This window comes from Ustilaginoidea virens, chromosome 5 (genome assembly GCF_000687475.1).
Source record: "Ustilaginoidea virens chromosome 5, complete sequence".
NCBI lineage: Eukaryota > Fungi > Ascomycota > Sordariomycetes > Hypocreales > Clavicipitaceae > Ustilaginoidea > Ustilaginoidea virens.
This window is the reverse complement of record NC_057320.1, coordinates 1,074,705-1,095,640: the sequence shown is the minus strand read 5'-3', so window position 1 is coordinate 1,095,640 and position 20,936 is coordinate 1,074,705. Positions and strand designations below refer to the sequence as shown.

The window sequence follows — 20,936 nt, the reverse complement described above, 5'->3', positions numbered from 1 at the left end:
GGATTGCCGGACAAATCAAGTCGTTGTTGATCGCCTAGGTGCAGATGTAGCCCCCAGCAGCCCCCAGCAGCCCCCAGCAGCCCAGGTTATCTTTTCGGCAGTGCTCCCACATCACATCCCCTTTGATTCCAAGTTTTCAACCCGCCGCCGGGGTGAAGGCCCCTGGCTACTCTAGTCATGTGGCGACGTCGCTCTGCTGCAGAGGGCAACCCCAAACGCCCTCCTTGCACAGCTTTCGTGCCAACACTGGGCCCAGAACTGATTTGCAGCTGGCCATGCCAATCGCCAGGTCGTTACTTGACCCTGGGTTCAGAGGCCGGGGGAGGCTTTTCGTCATTCGTCGGAAACACGATTCAACTTTGGATGGGGTGAGTGGCCCCGTGTGTGTGTCTGTCCCATCACTAGGTAGGTGCTTGCCCACAACCTGGACCTGGAATCCGCAGGGGTTGAGTGAGGCAAAAGGCTATTGATTGACGCCAATCCTGGACGCAAAGGCGGGAGCTCCCGTGCGACGAATCCATCGTATAGTAGAGCCCATTGCTCTGGGTAATCCACGCCGACTCGGAGTCCCAAGAGGGCCCAGTTGCATCAGGTAGTCAGTCAAGCGTCATTGCTGGTCGGTAGACGGTGGCTAACAGCATGTCAGCCAATGTACTCCGACGAACGTCGGTATGCTTGCAGGGTTTGGTTATTCCCAGAAAGAATCCCCAGCCATGACTTGCTACATACATGGCGAAAGGCCTTGGCATCGGCTTGTTTTGATGCAAGGGAAAGACTTTGTCGAGGCCTTGCCCCGTCCCCAAAGCGAACCCCGGCTGAGCGCTCGCTCTGTAGCCCCGAGGGCCCAGATTCGCCGCTACGAGTTCGTCGCGGCCGCGGCGGCCGTGCAAGAATCGGAGCCCCTGTATCCCAGCGCCGCCGCGCGGCTTGCCGTCAAGAGGAGATGTCGTCCGTGGGGCCGAGAAGAGCGCGTTGGCAGCTAACGAAATAGTACAGAGTGTCTGGTGCTTCCGTACCAGGTGTATAGGGGTAGGTAGTCTTGCGCGGGAAAGGATCAACAGGCCTACGTGATGCGTCCATCCACTGCATCTTGTACAGAGGGGTAGAGTACTGTACTATGCGGCCTGGATACGCCTGGCTCCTTCCACCAGACCTTTAGGGCACTCGCCCGAACAATCCGGTTGACGTACGGGCTCTTGTCACTTGAGCAGCAAGCGCTGGCCTAAAACAATTGTACCAAGGTAGTTAGGTACCTTAGTTTTCCCTAGAATTTCCCGGCGGGCAGTGTTGAGCGACGCGCCCGCTCTTTAATTCCTTCTTATCTCTATGTACCTACATACATACCTCCTATCACAATAGCACACTGTGGCATTTTGTACCAGCAGTAACATATCACAGCATCAGGTAGCGTAAAGTTTTAAACCAGACTTGTACAGAGTACTGGTATACATCTAGATCCGGGGACGCTCGTCGGTTCGTCTCAACCATAGAAACAGGTCATAATTATGAAACGCCGGTTAGCTATGTGATTGATGCTTAGTCTGCCTTGTGAAAGCTCTTCCGAGCCCGTGACTGTCTTGAGTCTCAACTCTCCGGGATTCTGGTTGGCTCGGGATGATATAATGGGCAAATAGTTTCGCACGTCAACAAGGCCACCCTGCCGAGAGTCTAGCAACAGTCAAACACCCACCACCACCACCAACCTCTGCGTGCAAAGGAAATAACTGATAGACAGCAGACTTATCCTCTCCCGGCAACAACCCTGGGGTTTAACCCCCTGGACGCTGGACGGTGTAAGTGGGCAAAAAAAAAAAAAAAAATAAGAAGTGGAGATTCGGTGGGGCTATGGCCCAAGGCCTTTCTGAGCCTTGAGCCTTGAGGTACCTGACTAGAGGCCTGGTGGTACCTTGGGTAAGGCCCAACAACTGTCTGTCAGGGCAGTGCCTTGTCGCCAAGTCGAAGCGTATGAACAACTTTCAAGCCGATGCCGCGCATCATGTGTTGATGGCGCATATTCTATTTGTATTCTAGAGGTAAGCCATGTTCTCGTACGTGAGTACTCTACTGTATTCCATCCGCCTGGGCGCATATTGCTCCAATGTACGGAGTACAGGCTCCCAGCTTGGCATGTATAAGGTTTGGCGGTCATCATGTCCCAGGGAGTTGACCTGTGCCGTACTTGGCTCTTGCACAAAGGATTGTACCTACTGTCTGGTAGTACATAGTACCTGCATTGGGGGCTTGGGGCCTTGGGACTGACTCTGAGCCTGTTTGGTTTCGAGACGTTTCGGCAAGAGTCAGCCATGAGCCCGTGATGCTCTCGAGTGGCCCTGTGTGACCTGTGAATGCAGGCCAGAGAGGCCATCACTGATTGATAAACGGCAGTAGGGCATATGGCTTCAAACAGCCAAGCTGGCAGCTTTTTCGACTTCACCCAGGACCGCCAGTCGGCGGGCACGGGCTTGGAAAATGACGGCGGCGATGGGTAAAACGCCTCTTGTCTTAGTACAATTTATGGGAGACTTGGCCACACAGGTTATCCCCCCCCTCCCCCCCACTTTTCTTTTTTCTTATTCATTCATTCATTTATTGTTCTTATTGTATTTTTGTTTTTTTCCCTGCACTTTGATGACTAATTTTACGACAACGACCCAAGGCCAAGATTGACGCGGGCATGGGTTAGAAGGCTATTTTGATTGTATATCGCGACGTACGTGGTGTCATGTCGCCTGCGCGAGGCCATTCGCTCATTACGTGAGGCGATGACAGCGTGTCACGTCGTTTACTTGTCGTTTACTTTGTTCGAGGCGAGTTGAACGAGCCGACGGGTCGGTGGCCGTAGGGCGATGCGACGCAGCATGCAACGCAGCATGCCTGGCTCAACCCGTCCAAGCAGAAGCAGCCCTGATTGGCCGACAGGCAGCCTGCGGCCCCCCTCCCCCTACTTATCCCCCCAACCCCTCCCGCATCCAAGCTTCAAATCCCATGAATCCAGAGATGAATCCATTGAATGCCTTCGCAGCACCAAGGCTACCGCCAGCCACCCGCCCCCCCCCCCCCCCCCCCCTTCCCTTCCCCCCACTTGCTCCTGGCCAAGGTCCTGGACTTCTTGGTTGCATCAAATTGATCCTTGCCTCGCGAGCCTTCACCACACCCCCCGTTTAATATCAAGCCGGCTCCAGCCAGACCCAAATTGACGCAAAGCCCTCTGCAAAGTCCCTTCCGTCGACCGAGCTCCTATATCAGCTCCGGGCTTGTCACCCAACCCCCACAAATCTCCAAAGTCTGCCTCTGCAAAGGAATTGCTGCCTTCTGCCTTCGTTGACTCCATGGGACCTGGCTTCTCATCTTTTACACTTCCTCCCCCCCCCCCCCCCCTCCCCGGGCGCGCCCATGGCTTATAGTGCAAAGCCAGGTTCATAGCCGGAGCTCTATCTGCATCTCCTTTCGTGGGTACGAGACGTCATTTGTCATTTGACAAGGCCGAGGACCACGCACGACCTGTCGCTGAAAAAGCCAAACATGTTTAGTCTTGGAGCAATTGGTCTGTACGCCAGGTCCCACGATGCCATACCTGCCCAGGCCTCGAAAAAAGACATCAAGATGACAAGACCGTCGACTTCTTCTTCAAAACATCAGTCTCCCGACGATTCTCTACCCATGGACCGGCTTTCGACGGCAAGCATTCCCGACTTCTTGGCTCCTGCTCTAGACAGACCCCCTTCTTCCCAGAAACTGAGGCAACTCAGCAAGCAGATGAAGCGGGCGTCACACTTGCAACGTCATTTCGGCCACAAGGCTGCTTCGTCCGAATCGTCCTCCGTCTCGTCCATGGCCGCTTCTGATCGACTGCCTTGGGATTTGGATCTGGACAACCTAACCCTCGTCCGCAAATCCTCCGTTCGATCCACTGAGAGCAGTGTCCCATCTCGGAGTCGCCCGGAAAGCCAGCACTTTGCAAAGGGACTCTTCCATCGCCGGGGAAAGTCGAAACGCGACAGCAGCGCTCAAAGCTCCTCCGGGAGTTCCATCTACTCTGTAGATGTCTCGACTGAGAAAACCCCCGTGGCTGGACTGAAGGACGGCATCATGCCCCTCCTGTTCTCGAGGAGAAAGCCACGTCGCGATCATCTTGAACAGAAGCGTCTCCAGATCTCCAGTCCTTTCAACTTTCAACATGTTACTCATACGCAAAGGGGCCCTCCGATCGATGAGACATCACCGCCGAATCAGTTGCAGCCAATGGATGGCTGGTCAAGCTTCGACTTGGTCGACAAGTCACAGCGTCAAACGTCCAGTGTCGTTCCAGCCGCCGCCATGGCCGACGTCAAGGACCATCATTTCGCCCGGCACCACGATGGCTACCCCGATGTACCTAGCCACACGCCTCCAGTGCCGGGAACCCGACGGCTTTTCAAGCATGCATGGTCGCAAGAGCAGACACAAAAGGATGCTTCCTCACAGCCTCCTCCCCGCCCTCCCAGATCCCCAACGCAGGCCAACTATTTCTTCCCTTTAGCTCCCGACCCCGCTTGCCGCATCTCCAGTCCTCTAGTTAGAGGCCAGGACAATGCAGATAGGGTCGTTGATTCATGTGCCATCAGGGAGCATACCACAGACGAAGCCCTCGTGCAGGATCGTGGTCGCTTCTCCCCGCAGCAGCGCCCTCTGTCTCAGGAGAAGCGCTACTCTCGGTTCGTGTCGAACGCTCGCGATTCAACGCGGTCACTGGCGATTTTATCGCCGCCGACATGTGACACAGCTTTACCGGATGTACCAGAAGAGGAAGAGCACCATGGAGTATCCAGGCAATCTAGACTCAGCCTCTCCAGCATTACCTCTTCTCTACGTGGCAGCCAGTCGGTCCCAATGTTGCGATCTCTGGCCGAATCTCAGAGACCCACCAGCTGTACATCGGAAACGTTGGGTGGTCTGGGAATCACGGGATCGAATCCCGCCGCCCACCAAGACACTCACAGCCCTATCCATGCCGGAATGCCGGCCAGAGAAAGCTGGGAAGACCTGATCGACTACTGCTATGAGCACGAAGCCGAAGCCGATTGCGATTATCAATGGGAGCGACCATCACAAGAGATGGCCCGTGATAGTATGACGCTGCCTGTGAATGGTCTGGCCCTTTGCGATGGTCTTCAACCTGACTCTGACGCAACATTGCGCCCCGGCCAAACCCCGGTTCCTTCACTCGGACTAGACGTTCCATCGCTCAGCCCAGCCAGCCAAGGCTCGTCCAGGGCAGTTTCCGAGGCCACGACTCCCAACTCTGCTTTTCCGGACAACTTTTCGCTGCCTAGGAACGACGGAAGGAGCCTGCAGCCTTTGAACCTCCTAGGCGCAAGCCGGGCTTCGGCAATTTCGAGGATATCGCAAGATTTCGTCTTCACGCCTTCCCTCCTGCTTCCCTGCGACTACCAAAAGCAGACACTTGTACGGGACAACGAGTGGCACGGTGAGGCGGATAAGGAATTTATGTTTGGATATTGCCATCAGTCTGCCTTTCACGATGACGTGATGCTGTCTGTGGCCCATAGCAAGGACCCTCTGCGGACGGATCATCGTTTCAGCACCTCCACAACCGATACCAACTCAACCTCACGATCAAACTCTACAGGACGACGGGTTCAATCTACAAACTCGTCCCGGACGACGCTCACCTGCCATACCACCAGCAGCACTTCGCTGAACAAGATGGCTGGAGCATCGGCCGCCGAGAAACTGCCCGAGACAGGCTCCGACGACGGCGAGTGGTCTTGTCGAACCCTTGTGGTTCCGGACCTGGCACCAGACAAGAAGATGCCTTTGCCGCAACCAACGGGACTGAATCGATATCATCACAGGAGCCATGCAAGCGAAAACCAAGTCCGCGACAAAGCGGCACTATCCTTCCCGATGGAAAGTGCGAGGCCACTGAGACCACGAGCCAGGACAACGAGCATGAGCACGCAACCTCCCCCACCAGTTGGACAGTACGCTTCGTTTTCACGAAGGCAACAAGTCCCGATGAACGGAGGCCAAATCTAGGACCCGTTTTGCTGCCTGGCAAAAGTATTTTCTCCAGGGAAAGTTGGGTGTTTTGTTTTAAAATCCTTTCGTGATGGTCCTCGACCTGAGCGGGGGGGGGGGGTTGTTGTTTTTCATGCCAGATTATGACTTGTGTTTTTTTCTAGAGCTTCTTTCGTCACATCCCTCTTGTCTTTTGTTGACGCCGATTTAGAAGATTGCGCCACGCTGGATCTTTTTTATTTCTGTGTCGAGGCCGTGGAAAGGATACGGAGGCGTATGTTGACGCATTTCCAGTCGACCAAGATGTGGCGTAGGCCTAAATGTATGAACCGGGGGGGGGGGGCTTTTCTGCTTCAGCCGCATGTGCTCTCTCTCTCCCTTCTCTCTTGGTGTTTCTTTTCTATTCTTTTTTTCGTTTTGCGTTACAGCCGGTATATATGCATGCATACGAGGGCTTGCCAAAAAGTTTTCCTTGTAAGTTGGGTGTGCTTGGGGCACCGAGATGAAAAGAAAAGCTAAAAAAAACTAAAACTGCAATTATAAATACACACTCATAGACATATTTCACCACGTTGCCCTTTTCCCGTCACCAGAATCAGACATGGCACGGCGCATGGCACCCAGCGTACGGGGTGGTCGTCTTGTTGGACTTGTTGGACGACCCCTCGGCATTTGATGCTTGCCTTGTGCTGAATAGTCCGTCACTGCACTGCAGCGCTCCTGTCCGGGGAACTACGTAAAGCAAGACTCGACACGTATAAAGAAACAAACAAACGCCAGCAATGATGGTGGTAGATGGACAGACAGAAGCCAGGATACACCTGTGTGATCTTTTCCCCCCGCCGTTCCCTTTCTTCAACTTTTCTTTTTTTAGCTTTTCGACCTTTTTTTTTTCCCCCCCCCAAACCCGAAGGGGGCCAGCAGCTCGACGACGCGTCGACGCAGAAACAGAAGAATCACTGGGAAAACAAGAAACACGGCGGAGATTTTCAGCCAGTCTTTTTCTTCTTCTTCGGCCTCCCTTCGTCTTCGTCTTCGTCTTCCTTTTCGTCCTCGTCGTCCTCGTCGTCGACGCCGCTCTCTGCGTCGCTGTCGCTCCCCGAGCCCGAGCTGTCGTGCGCGCTGTCGTACTCTTCGGCCACGTCGCTGTCGCTGTCGGCGTGGAAATCCTCGTCGACGCTCTCCTCGTCCTCGTCGGCCGAGCCACGGTCGGCCTTGCCGGCCACGATCTCGTCATCCGACTCGTCCATGTCCTGCTCCCGCAGGGCGGCGGCGAGCATGTTGGCGTCCTCGTCAATCTCGTTCTTGACGCGCAGGCCCTTGAGCTTGAAGAAGGCCTCGAGGGCTTTGAGGTCCTCGCGGTTGATGTTGCTGAACTGCGACGAGCCGGCGCCGCCCTTCATCAGGACGGTGATGTCGAAGGTGGAGAGCGTCGAGACGGCTCCGCCGACGCGCGAGAATGTGACGGATTGGGTCTGCTCGTACGCAATGTAGGTGGCGGGCTTGGGGACGAACATGAATGCCTTTTCCAGGCAGTACAGGAAGCCTTCGCTGGCCTTGATGGAGCACTTGATGCCGTACTGGCTTCGGTGGCTGGTGGGCGGGGAAGAGAGAGAAAGAAAGAGAGAGAGAGAGAGAGAGAGAGGAGTTAGTGACTCTGCGACAATGTAATGTATCAAAAACAAGGTGGGCGAGGAATGCCAACTTCCACGTACGTGATAAAGTCCTTGGCGGGCGAGGAGATTTTCTTGTTTGCCAGGCCGCGGAAGATCTTGGCCACGACGTGATGCAGCGGCTCTTCGTAGTGCGGTTCTAATCTGTCCTTGTACTTGGTCTGGAGCTCGGATACCTCGAGGTTCAGGTCGATGGTGACCTCCTCGTCCTTCTTGAACTGCATCACCACGAACGGGTATCTGGTCTGGCCTTGGCGCAGGGGGGGATCCAGGCCGATACACAGCATGCAGTGCATCTCGTCTGGTTTGGGGAGAACCATGAACTTTTTGATGGCGTCGTATTGGATCTTGTAGTCGTACGTCTTTCCGCGGAGTCGGAAAGATGCCTCGTACATGTCGATGTCGAAACGGCCCCTGTGTCGAGGTTTTTTGGGACACAAAAAGAGGTTAGCATAAAAGCTGCGCGCCGTGCGTGCGTGCGTGCATCGGGGAAAACGGGGGGGGGGAAACGCGGCGGCGGCGCCCTTCGTACCTCGGGGTGAGATGGAGCACATCGAGAAATGTGGCAATGGTGTCGCCGGCCGTCTCCCCAATCTCGGCCTTTTCGATGAGCGTCTCGTAAAACAGGGTGGCGGCATTCTTCTCGGCCCCCTCCTCATCCTCGGCGTCGTCGCCGCCGCCGCCGTCGCCCTCGCCCTCGCGCCTCAGGGTGGTGGTGCCCGGGATGTAGAAGCGCATCTCGACCAGCTGGTCCCTGCCGGCGCCGGCCTTCCTGCCCTTGCCGCGGGCGCCGCCGAGCCGGTCCTCGGCGCCGGTGTCGCTGGCGTCCTGGGCGAGCGACATCTCGACGGCGACTTCGTTGCGGCCGGCCAGGTTGGTGTTGCCGATCTCCGAGTAGGGCAGCTCAAAGGCCGGCTTGTTCTGCACGCTGAAGGTGAGCTCGGCCTTGGCGAGCTCGGCCTTGCCCCAGTTCCAGCCGCGCAGGGCGTGCTCCTTGTTCTCCAGCGCGGTGCTGTACCAGTTCTTGAAGACCTTGCTGAGGCGGTCGTAGTCCTCGTGCTGGAAGCCGTCGAGCTGGATGATGCCCGAGTTGCGCTGCAGGATGCGGATCTCGTAGCCCTTGGCGGCGCGGCTCCATTGCGCGCCGCCGATGTTGCTCTGGTCGAGGGTGAAGGTGTCGCCGCCGTTGGACGGCTTCCACCCGAAGCCCGTCTCGGCGAACCTGCACTTGCCGCTCTCCTTGGAGAGGTCGAGGTATATGCTGTCGAAGCTCTCACTGCGAAAACAAAGGAAAGCCGTGGCGTGGCGACTGTCAGCTTTTTGCAGTTGGCCGTTTTTGCACCCGACATCTTGCCTGAGGAATGCGCGACGGTTCTGCGACGGCCTGCGACGACCAAGTCCGATTGATTCGTCTGGCCTGCTGGAGCAAAAGAACTGGCAGTGGCGGAGAGTACTCACATGGCAGTCATCTTGACAACATGTGCGCGAAGAAGAAGAAGAAGAAGGAAAAGGGAGGGGATGGGAGGGGGGGATATGGATCGAGAGGCAATCCGGGCGACCGCGATAGGTTTATGCCTCGTGCTGTTTTGGCTCGTCAAGGCTTTTGCTTGCTTGCTGGTTTTTGCGAAGCTTACAATACAATGTACGCGACCTGACGACGGCACGGGGCTGCCCGGATTGGCTGGCCAGACGACGCGCACTGGCACCTGCCGCCTGCTGCCTGCCGCCTGCTGCCTGCCGCCTGCTGCCTGCCGCCTGCTACCTGCTATGTACCTATGTACCGGAACATGCACCTTGGAAAATGAAAAAGTTGGGAAGACGCCCGGCGCGCCAGCCGACCTGACCTGCTAGGGCCATCTCTTGCTTGTCGGGGTCAACGGGTGGGAAAATGCAAAAACTTTGCTCCTATTCTGAACTTCTGGCACGAATTTACTACTGCAGCTTTTGGTTCTCGTCGCGCGCGCTCAGGAGAGCAAATTCGTTGTCCCTGGAACACCTCGCCTGCTGAGCTCGCGTAGCGTACAGAGTATGGAGTACGGAGTATACAAAGCCAGATTATATGAACCTATTAGGTACAAAGCAACTGAGGAGGCACTTGTACTGGACATCCCCCCCCCTGTTGCACAACAGCAGCCGCTTGTTTGCACTGTGCACTTCGCGTTTGTCGTAAAGTAAGGTAAGTAGAAGTACTCGGTACGTTTGCTGGCCGTGATTTTACCCGCGTATTGCATTTGAGAGGGGTGTCAATCCCACCACTAGACCCCTTCCCCTCCCCGGCTGGCTGGGTCTCACGTGCCAAGAAGGGTGGACCTGGCCCACAGCGAGGTCACCGAGGCTTCTTCTGCCAGAAAGTGCTGGCAGCTGCCCCAACAAGTTGCAGCTGTTGGTTGCTGTGACGCGTTCAATATGATGAGTACAGGTACCTGCTGCCAGCGGTCCCCCCAAGGCCCTGTGTGTGGTGTCTGGTGGAACTCGGGTACCTACATCAACATGTAGCCTTCATCTGCCGACCACGACAGGGTCCACAGTGACAACATCGCCGTTCCAACCTCGCTCAAGTTGCCACTCACTCGTTCCATCTGCTTCTCCGACTTCAACTCCGACTTCAACTCCGCGCCCCGGCCTATCTGATGACTGATATCTAGCCCGCATCCATTTCTCGAGCGCTGGCTGTTCTTGGGTGTAGTAAACTTGCAGCATTAGAGAGACAGACGCCCGCGCATGGTTCTGACATCCTTGGGGCCTGTACACACCGGCCTGTTATCATGGGGTTCGCTCTGAAACCTCCCGCCTCCGCCAGCAGGGCCACCTCGGCCTCGCTTCTATCCTCTATTGCTGTTGCCGCTCTGGCGTACGCGGCTCGGGCTGCAGCTGCGCATCATCAAGGAGCCGCGGTAGGACAAGACGTCCTACTTCCCCCCACAATCATCATTCCGCCGGTCCCGGAACCGCCGCAACCGGCAGACCACACCTTTACTCTCCGCCATATTTATCATCACGGCACCGACCGGCATCCCCGACTACACCGACGCCTCGACATTGAGCAGCCTTCGTCCTCGCGTGTCTTTCTCGCTGCCGAGGAGGGCCACGGTGAACATGAGCTGCCGCATCTCAAAGCCAGAAGCCGCGCGACAAAGATTCAGCGCCTCGTCGATCGCCGTCCCAGCACGGTAGATCCTCTCGTTGCTCGTGCTCGTCAGCAAGGCCTCGTCGCCGTTCTCGATGCGTCGGCTTGGGCCATCCAGGACGTCCCCTCGCCGGAAATCACCGACAAGGGGACAGTTCTCAGCTTGGCCTACATGTCGGCCGACGCCTACGTCGAATTGGGCTCGAGTCCCGACTGGCTCGAGGTCGGCGATCCCTTTGATCCAAGCGCCGACTTCGGCTGGCAGAGCGATGGATTGCGGGGCCACATCTGGGCTGACGACGATAATTCCACCGTAGTCATCGGGCTCAAGGGGACGTCCCCGGCTGTCTTTGACGGCGACGGCACAACAACAAACGACAAGGTTAACGATAATTTGTTCTTTAGCTGTTGCTGCGCCCAGCAAGGGCAGTGGACTTGGCATCAGGTTTGCGACTGTGCCACAGGGACGTACTCGTGCAACAACACCTGCGTCACCGAAGCGTTGAGGGAGGAGAATCGATATTACGGTGCTGCCCGAGAGCTGTACTCAAACGTGACCGAACGGTATCCCGACTCCACCATCTGGGTGGTCGGGCACTCGCTGGGTGGCGCTGTCAGCTCCTTGCTGGGCCTTACGTACGGCCTGCCAGTGGTGACCTTTGAGGCTGTTCCGGAAGCTCTTGCCGCCACCCGCCTGGGTCTACCCATCCCTCCCGGGTCTGATGCCCAGGCCCCTCAGACGAGAGAGAACACTGGCGCTTTCCACTTTGGCCACACGGCTGACCCCATCTACATCGGTTCCTGCAACGGCGCCACCGCGTCTTGTTCCTTTGCCGGCTATGCTCTAGAGACGTCGTGCCACACGGGCCGCGAATGTGTCTACGATGTCGTTGCTGACAAGGGCTGGCGTGTGGGAATCGGGACGCACAAAATCCGGGCCGTCATAGCCGACGTCATACTCAAATATGACCAGGTGCCCGAGTGTATGGCGACGCCGGAATGCCGCGACTGCGCGCTATGGAAGATGTACGAGAGCAACGGCACGGACACGACAACGACGTCAGCATCGTCAACATCGACTCGTACACGAACACGCACCACGACCTGCGAAACCCCAGGCTGGTGGGGCTGCCTCGACCCGACGACGACGACGACGACGACGACGACAGCTGTTTCCGCCACCTCTACCGACTCTCTCCCCACCACCACTTCCACGTCGGTTTCCACGACTTGTCACACACCGGGCTGGTTTGGGTGCAAAGACAAGACGACCACGGCCGCTGAATCAACATCAACTACGAGCTGGAGCAGCCTGCCGACGGCAACCACGTGCGAGACGCCAGGCTGGTTTGGGTGTAAAGATGCGACAAGCACGACCTGGAGCAGCGCCCCCCCGGCAACGACCACCTGCCAGACGCCAGGCTGGTTTGGGGGCTGTCGGGATGATGAGACAAGCACGATGAGCTCAAGCACCCGCCAAGCACCTCCAGCAAGCGTCGGACGGCCTACGCTCACAAGCACCCCTACTTCGACGGCTTCGACGGCTTCGACGGCTTCGACGGCTTCGACGGCGCCGACGGCGCCTCCCACGACGGTTCCGTCGAGGGGCAAATGTCTGCAACGCAACTGGATCGGGCTGTGCAAAGGGTGGGAAGGCGATGAATCAGACAGTGATTTCGTTTACGAAGAAATGTAGCTTTTTTTTCAAACGCTCGTGTATCTGGCTGTGGCTTCTTGGCTATCGCACTGGAGGGTCGAGGAGATTATGGTCTTTGTTTATTCGAGGCTGGTGGCGGTGCGCGCATTCTGGATGCAAATCAACATTGCGATAGCGGAAGCGCCCGAGGATGGAGAAGACTGGACATGACGACGGGCAGCAAGCTACTCTGCTGCCGGCGGAGTTGCTGCTCTCTGTCGACGGCGCCTGCGCGTGTTGATGTTTCCGGGTCTGGCCAGCGCATGAAACCAGCGTCTTTTGTTTTCTGATTTTAGGTTGTTTCTTCCTCCAGAATTTTCAGTATGGCAATTGTTTTTTTTTATTTTTTTATTTTTTTTTTTTACCCCTTTTTCGTGTTTCTCTTTTTCTGGCTAGCGAAAGGCGTTGATCACAGGGCACATGCGCTATCTTTTTTCTGCATTCATAGGATTCTCCATAGTTGCCATGGCATTCGCCAGATATTTACAAGTTACCACTGAGGCTGCTGCTTCTTGCATCATGTGCTTCCGGGACACCGTCGACGCACCCAAGACATGGGAGACGGGAGCTTTATAGATGCACCATGATGTCGGGTGTTGCGCATCATGGCATGACTGTCGCGGTCGGTCGGTCGGTCGGTCATTGGTTGCCTCGAGTCCCCACTGCGCACCACAGTACCACTCATACTGTGCAACCCCGTCCATCTCGCCTGGCTCCTTCGAGTCAAAGTCATCATCAATCGCCAACAAATCAACCCAACCGCCGCCAAACACATGAATCCTCGTCTGGCCCCCAGGACCGACGCGTCATGGAGGCCGACCTGAAAACGTCAGACCGCGACACCTCGCAGCTGTCCGACCCCCCCAGCGACCTTGACAGCTCCTCGGACGGCGCCTCCCCGGCCCAGCAGACGGAATGGCTCGCCACGACGCGCACGCGCCGCTCGACTGCCGGCAACCGCATGAAGTCGATGCTCGCCAGCCAAGACCCCGACTCTGACCTGGAGCTGCTGTTTGCCGAGGACGAAAACGACCAGGGCTTCTCTGACGCCGGCTCCGACGGCTCCGACGTGCAGATGGAATCTTCGTCGGACGACGACGCCGACGCCGACGCCGACGCCGACGACCTCGACGGCGAAAAGGAGCTGGAGCGGCAGGCCCGAGAGCAGCGGGCTGCGCGACGCAAGAGAAGCGCGCGCGAAGCCATCCCCGCCCGGTTCAGGAAACGCCCCGCGCAGGCCGGCCCGGCGACGGCGGCGACGGCGGCGGCGGAGGCGGCGCCAGCACCGGCCCCGCGGCCCAAGAAGAAGAAGAAGAAGAAGAAGAAGTCGGAGCGGACGTCGTGGCTGCCGTCGCCGGCGGACCTGCCCACGCGCGCGTCGGCGCGGAAGACGACGCGCATCTCCAAGGAGCAGCTGCACCAGCAGATGGCGGAGCGCGAGGCCCGCAGGCTGCGGCAGCTGGCGCAGATGGCCAAGAAGGCGGCGCGGCTCGAGGCCACGAGGAAGCCGCCCATGACGCAGGAGCAGCGGCTGGCCGAGGCGGCCGTCGTGGAGACGCGCAACAGCAGGAGCCTCAACCGGTGGGAGGAGGCGGAGAAGCAGCGCGAGGAGGAGCGGAGGGCCCGGCTGGCCGCGCTGAGCCGGCGCACCCTCAGGGGGCCCGTCATCACGTTCTGGAGCGGCAGGGGCCGGTGGGCCGACGCGGACCTGCGCGCGCTGCGCCCGTTTGCGACGGAGGTGGAGGAGCGGCCCAGGAAGAAGCGCGACAAGGCGGCCGACAGGGGGGCCGCCAAGGGCGCAAAACAAGCCAAGCTTGTATCGGGGGCCGGCGGGAACCAGGCCAAGGACGACGACGCGGCAGCGGCGGCGGGCCGAGGCGGTGCCGGTTGCACAGAAGAGAACCCGTCGCTTCTCGTCCCGGCGCAAGGAAGCGTTCCTTTGGGGGCCACGGCGTCGACGGGCCCGTCGTCACGCAGCAGAGAATCGTCAGACGGCGACGGTGGAGCAGCAAGAGAGAGGAAGGCTGTCGAGGCGGCGAAAGCACGTCCAGCCCCCGAGCGCGACGCGGACGCGGACTCGGACTCGGACCCGGACCCGGACCCGGACTCTTGGACGGCAACCTCGCCGCCGCCGCCGCCGCCGCCGCGCGAACCAGCCGCCCGGGTGCTCGCTCCGCCGCGCGGGATCGCAACCAACGCCGCCTCCTCCTCCTCCTGGCCGCCTGCGCCGACGCCCATGTCGAGCATCCTGGCCCCGCCCCCCATCAGCATCAGCATCAGCACCACCATCAGCCTGGCAGACGCGACGCCCTCGCAGCCAAGCGCCTCTCCTCCGCCCGCAGCCCCCACGCCAGTAGACCTCGACCGAAACCCGGCCTCCACGCACCAGCAGCACCAGCAGCCCGTTGCGGCCGAGCCGACCAGCCCGCCCCGGCCCAGCCAAGCCGGCACCCACGCGCCCGAACCCGACGCCCAGGCCACCCGCAACGCCGTCATCCTGCACAACTTCAACGACGCCGCGCTGCGCGACAAGACCGTCCAGACGCAGATCCTGTTTGGGCGCAAAATGGCAAAACTACCCAGTAAGCAAAGCCACCAATAAAACCCCACCCCCCCCCTTCTGATCCAAAAGCCCCGGGGTGTCCGGGGGAGCTGACTCGGTCGGCGCGGTTGCTTTCCAGAGCCAGCCCCGGCGCCCGTCTGCGTCATCACAAACCACCCCGCGCGGTACCGGGACCCGCGAACCGGCCTCCCGTTCTACAACATGCACGCCTACAAGGAGCTGCAGCGCCTGCGGCGCGGCGAGTACAGCTGGAGCGGGCTGCTGGGCGCCTGGGTCGGCGACACGACGCAAGCTGCGCGGGGGGTGCCCGAGCGGTTTGCTGCCAGCCACCCCCGGGGTTAAGCAGACCAGCTGGGGGCGCGAGGGCGTGACGAGGCGCACGCGAGAAGCTGCGGAGCAAGGAGAGAGCAAGAAGAGAGCTAGGGGAGATCAAGGAGAGAGCAAGGGGAGAGCCAGGGGAGAGCAGCAGCACACCACACCCCCCCCTGTGCGGCATGTCGTCCCGGTCGGGGCCTGGCATGCCGGAAGACGACGTCATCCAGACGGAAACTTTAGTACATTCACCATCCGGATGCGCCAGCCAAGACGCAACTATCCAGATGCCGCCGAGGCACATTCGCCGGCGTGCGCGTGGTGACTAGGACAATGATGTATCGACTGTCTTGCCCTATGCGAATACATATAGATGGCTCCCTCCATGCCGGGCGTACCCCGGCAGGCTTGAAATGAAATGTACGATAGAGAAAGCATTTGTTGACCACAGCCCAACTCGCTGTATAAAAAGAACTTTGCTCTTTTCTTTTCCCTTTAGAGCCCGTTTGTCTGAAAATAGGGGGTATCACAAGGCGCCCATGACCGACGTGCGGCCAATACCAACGCCGAAATGAGAAGAAACCGACGAAAAGAAAAAATAAAAGCACCCGGCAACTCCTGCAACACTGTAGATGAAACCACCACATTGTCCAACCTATCAAATTTCAAACTTCACAAAAAAGAAAAAAAAAGGGGGGGGGGGGGCATTGGCGTTTAGTGCATCTCGCTCCCAATAAGCTTCACCATCAAGCCGAGTTCGCTGGCAAAATCGTCTAGACCATTGTCAATGGGCCCTCCGAGAAAACCTGAGCCACCCGTCGTTGCGGGGTCGCATCCACTGACAAGCAATGCTGTGTCCAGGTCGTTCAGCCGACGACCGGCAGAGCCCGGGGTTTTGTCCGCCTCGTTGTGGCGCGGCAGACTGTAACCTCTGAATGGTCCCGCTGTCGGCTGCTCCAGCTTGGAGTAGTAGGGCACGCGGTCGCTCTCGGTATTTGATAGCATGTCGTCATCGTCGTTTGAATCGTACAAGGAACATAGCCCTTCTGTTAGGGACTGCGGAGACGTCGAGGTGGTGAATGTGCTCGTGGACATTGCTGGAGACCACTCGCAAGGCCCAGTATCCATGACCGTGGAACTGAGAGGCTGGCGTAGTTGCTCTTGTTCGCACAATCTAGCCCTCTCCTCAACTTTGGCCCTGCTGTGCTGGATTGTCGACATTGAGGAGCTGATGTCGGAAGCAGCGGCAGGTACTTCTGAAGGTATGCCAAGTGAGGGTTGAAGTGGAGGCGAAGAGGGGCGAGTTTCGGAAATCTGAGCTTCTGAGGCGGCAGATGCGGCGGATGCGGCGGATGCGGCGAGGTTTTCCTCTTGTAGTCTTCCAGCAACTTCGGCCGCCGAGTTTGGAGGTGGGAGCTGCGTCATAAAGGGGTCCGGCGGCAGAGGTGCCTCGTCCTCCCGGAATCCTCGCAGCGGTTCGGGCGAGACGTCTCTTGTACCTCGACGCTCCGCCGGAGACGGCGGCCCGCTATTGCGCAACGGCCATGCAAAGAGCGACGCAAAAGCGTCCACGTCGCGCCAACGCGTGGCCGATTTCTCCGACTCCCTGCTCACTGCCGCCTTTCTGCGGGACAGTCGTTTCCAACCCCATCCTGCGGATCCGGAGCGGCCAGAGAGGAGGCATGAAGCAGATCCCGGACGTCCAGGTGCACCATTGGCAAAGCGGGCTGGTTTCGGTATCGGGGTGACGTAGCGAGCTTCGGGGTCCAACGTCATGAACGATTCCTTGTGGAGGGAGCTGACTGAAGCGCTGCGGTTCCTCCAAGTCTGCTCGACGGGTACATCCAAGGTGTTTACAGTCTGGCCGGGCAGATAGGGGCATGCATTGGTAGAGGGCTGAGCGGGATCGTATATCTCTGTTGAACCATCTACTTCATACTTGGGAGGCAAAAAGATCAGCATACGAAGCATGCACGTGGATAAGCTCATATGCAAAGTATAAAGCCGTATCAAGGTCAAGATGAAGACCCCAAAAAGTCTTACATAGTAGTAGTATGTGCCGCCCATCGTCAGGCCACCATGTCTGGCGGGTTGGTGAGAAGAAGACTGGTTGAGGGGGGTAGTGCATTTAAGAGAATGACAGCCTCTCCATTGACCTCGCCCGCGTCGCGTGTCCGGCTTCATGCTGTACCATGTGGAAAAGTTATCCCACGAGCCAATCAGCTGGACCGACCTGACGGCTGGATCTGTTTCACTGTGGAAGCATGTCAGCGCTATTTGGCTTCCAAAGTGGTCCGATGCAGGATTGATTCGGCCAGGCCAAGAAATCGAGGGATTTTCAGCCAAAGTCGACTTGGCGAACTCGGGCAATGCATCAATAGCCACACGCCTGGTCACGAATGAGGCAGACGATAGTCTAATAAGATCCCAAGATAAAGAAGTGGTACTTACAGCAAAAAGGTAACTAGAGTCGTTGAGGGGTCCATGATAAAGAAGCTACATGCGTCGCCGACGACTTGGGTTGGATGGATTTATGCAGGGCCGAGCCCAGCATGTAAGTATTGTTTTGCTGGTGTGCTGGTGTGCTGGTGTGCTGGTGTGCTGGTGTGCTGGTGTGCTGGTGTGCTGGTGTGCTGGTGTGCTGGTTGTGCCTACGGCTATCGGAATAAGGATTCTTGGCTACGTCCCAGCTTCCCTTACTTCCCACGAAGAGTCCGAGAATACTGAAACGAGGGGCGACGGTTGCATGATTGATGGCTCCAAAGGGCGCTGAACCACCCCAAGGGGCCTCGTACCTGGCGTGTGGAAGGAAAGACGTCGGTTTCGAGACGGTATACGGAGTACCAAGCAAGCAGGCAAGCAAGCAAGCAGAGGAGGACGCGTGGGCGGTATCAAATAATGAATGGGCTAATCTTGGCGGACGACGGCCTTGATGAGCAAGGGTGTTTTGCGGAGGTGTTTTTGGCGCGGGCGTTTGAGAAAATCCGGGACCAGGACGTTCTAGGCGCTGTGAGGCTTGAGCTGAATCAGAGGTCCAATGTCGGCCAAAGCGGAGGCACAGCGCAATAGTCGCCGCACGGAAACCAACCACACTTCCTAGTCTCGCGGGGTCTCGAAGGTGAATGCAGCCGAGTCAACGGTCAACGGTCAACGGGCGGCGGAAAACCCGTCTTGCGACGGGGCCAGCAAGGTTGCTCTTGCCAGGCAAAAATTCAAGGCGGCGCTCGGTGTACGGAACCCAGGTGAAGTCGGCAAGACGAGTGGAATGGAATATCTCTCGTCCAGGTCATCCGTTTCAGCGCCGCCGATGGAGAGAAATGCACAGGACAACTGGCTGGATGGGGGCTCGGGGACCTGAGGGTGGTCCAGCCGACCGAGACGGGCCCAGGAAGTGGGCGGGTTCGTGGCGGGATTCAAATAAGCCCCGTCTCATGAGAGTGCTCTGCGCCGGCCAACCCAACAATCAACATGCATGCTGCGAGCGCTGATAAGGCGGTGGTGGTATGTATGTATGTATGTATTGTGGTATTGTTGCGAGCCTACTCCGTAGTCAACTGGGTATCCCATCAGTGTGACGCCACATGGCTGCAGAGTAGCACTGACTGACTCCCGTGCTTCCAGTGCTTCCGGGCTGAAGAGCGTGTACGCTACGCGGCAGGGCGTATGCACTTCGTACAGTACCTGTGCAGCAGATCAAGCTGCGTGCAACCAAAACCAAAACCAAAACCAAAACCAAACCAGGGCGCGGATGCGGACGCGAGCTGAAAGCTGACGGTGAAGACTGACGTTGGAAGACTGACGTTGAAAAACTGGCGTTGAAAACTGACGGTGAAAACGGACCGTAAAAACGGACCGCAAAAACGAGCTTTGTCACCGCATTTGGCCAACCCGCGTCGTCTTGTCAAGCAAAAACTTGACGGATTACAGATCCCGGAAGGCAGGTGCAGCCCGCGTTGCGGGAAGGAGCGCTGCAGCTGGCAGGAGTCAGTCAACCTGGATTACGGAGTACTCCGCACATAACCTTCCTTGGCGCGCTAGGACACCCCCCGTCACCCGTCCAGCCAATCAAGCTGGCCCCCAGTGGCCCCTGGGGACGTTGGATTTCGCGGCACTCTGCTAGTACTTCCGAAACGGGAAACGGCTTGCGCCACCTCGTCGCCACCAATAATCTATAACGTCAACAATAACCTGCGGCCTCCTGCCCCACCCACCCCCTACCCCCTACCCCCTACCCCCCTACTTACTAGCTCCCAAGTTTCGACCCGAGGGTGGCGGAATCGGAACCGCTGGTTGGTCAGAGAGGCTAGAGTCCCACTCGCTTAGGGGACGCCGCCGCAGAAACAGCAGGAGACGTGCGTCCCGTGCCTTGCGTCAGTGGCCCGTCATTCCAGACTGAAGACTTGTGATGAGAAATGAGCGTGATGCTGAGCTGGGACGGGCCAACCAGGGGCGGCAGCAATTGAGCCAACAAGATTGTTTGTGCCAGTTGCGAGGCCGTGGGAAAATTGGCAACGGCTCGGCTCAGCTCAGCTCAGCTCAGCTCAGCTTTGAACATGTATATGGCTAGGAACAAACTCCCTAGGTACCAAGGCATGAAATGGTTGGCCCCGCACAGCCTGCCGTGAGCCTTGCTTGCGTTGAAACCAATTTATACTATCCGCAATCGCCAATGCGCACGTCGTACGGCATTACTACTCCGTACAGGGTATGGAGTAACGTGGTATTGCCATCAGGACTCTGTGATTTCTCAAATGGAACCCGAGCCGCTCTGTGACTTGCGCACGATGCAAGAGGGGATGTACTCCGTAAAAGGGCTTGATTAAGCTAAGCAAAGTGTGTAACCTCCTATGTAGCTAGCATCATGTGACACCCTCCTCCTATGTGTGTCCATTCTTCTCACGAAACTCACATGCAGGCAGGCTGTACCAGGACGTGGTGCAAGCTGAAAACTGCAGCGAGCCACTTCAGAAATACATAGCACCACCTCCCAAACGCCTCTCACTCGCGCCCTACCTAACCCTACCCAAGCAGAGCGAGTGGCCATTTGCCGTGTCATTGTCCCAAATACCATGACCAAAATTCGGTCAACGCATCATCAAAACTCCCAAGTTGGTCGCCAAGAGACGCTCCATCGCCGCCGCTCGACGGGGAAGCTGTGCCACCCGCAAAATGCCGACGACCTGTGCCCAACACCGCGGGTTGCGACATGGCTTTTGCTGGACGACCTGCCGCAGACTCGATGGCGTCGGTGAAACGAGCGAGCCATGTTCCCCCCCCCCCCCCTCCCCCCCCCCCCCCCGCAAGGGATTCGATCCGCATAGCATTGTGCCCTTGGCAGCGCTTTGCACAAGGATGGATTCTGACACCACGCTGCGATGGGGGTTTCTGCAACAGCAGCCTGACCCGTGAGACATGGGCATGCGTGACAAAGGCAGGATGCAGTGCCATTGTCGGCATCAGTCCCCGGTTGCGAAAGCTTCCCATGACGGGGGCGAGTTGTAACTCGTAAGCGGCGGCCTATTCGAGGCACACGGGGTTCAACAA

The 20,936-nt window shown here is 58.0% G+C and overlaps 5 protein-coding genes across 5 annotated transcripts; 3 read left to right on the top strand and 2 right to left on the bottom strand.

Moving 5' to 3' along the window:
• Positions 1-3,522: 3,522 nt before the first annotated feature.
• UV8b_06298 (uncharacterized protein) lies at positions 3,523-6,039 on the top strand (the record flags this gene model as incomplete). The annotated part of the gene is made up of 1 exon (XM_043143795.1): positions 3,523-6,039. The coding sequence occupies one exon, from the start codon at positions 3,523-3,525 to the stop codon at positions 6,037-6,039; it is 2,517 nt and encodes an 838-aa protein (XP_042999730.1).
• A 971-nt stretch (positions 6,040-7,010) lies between these two features.
• Positions 7,011-9,163, bottom strand: UV8b_06297 (uncharacterized protein; the record flags this gene model as incomplete). The annotated part of the gene is made up of 4 exons (XM_043143794.1): positions 7,011-7,614; positions 7,737-8,108; positions 8,227-8,970; positions 9,153-9,163. The coding sequence occupies 4 exons, from the start codon at positions 9,161-9,163 to the stop codon at positions 7,011-7,013; spliced, it is 1,731 nt and encodes a 576-aa protein (XP_042999729.1).
• A 1,296-nt stretch (positions 9,164-10,459) lies between these two features.
• Positions 10,460-12,483, top strand: UV8b_06296 (uncharacterized protein; the record flags this gene model as incomplete). Its single annotated transcript, XM_043143793.1, has 2 exons — positions 10,460-12,150; positions 12,303-12,483. 2 exons carry the CDS (start codon positions 10,460-10,462, stop codon positions 12,481-12,483), a joined length of 1,872 nt encoding a protein of 623 aa, XP_042999728.1.
• Positions 12,484-13,325: 842 nt separating this feature from the next.
• Positions 13,326-15,422, top strand: UV8b_06295 (uncharacterized protein; the record flags this gene model as incomplete). Its single annotated transcript, XM_043143792.1, has 2 exons — positions 13,326-15,099; positions 15,199-15,422. 2 exons carry the CDS (start codon positions 13,326-13,328, stop codon positions 15,420-15,422), a joined length of 1,998 nt encoding a protein of 665 aa, XP_042999727.1.
• Positions 15,423-16,106: 684 nt separating this feature from the next.
• On the bottom strand, positions 16,107-17,878 carry UV8b_06294 (uncharacterized protein; the record flags this gene model as incomplete). Its single annotated transcript, XM_043143791.1, has 3 exons — positions 16,107-17,330; positions 17,436-17,646; positions 17,844-17,878. The coding sequence occupies 3 exons, from the start codon at positions 17,876-17,878 to the stop codon at positions 16,107-16,109; spliced, it is 1,470 nt and encodes a 489-aa protein (XP_042999726.1).
• Between the last annotated feature and the right edge of the window lie 3,058 nt (positions 17,879-20,936).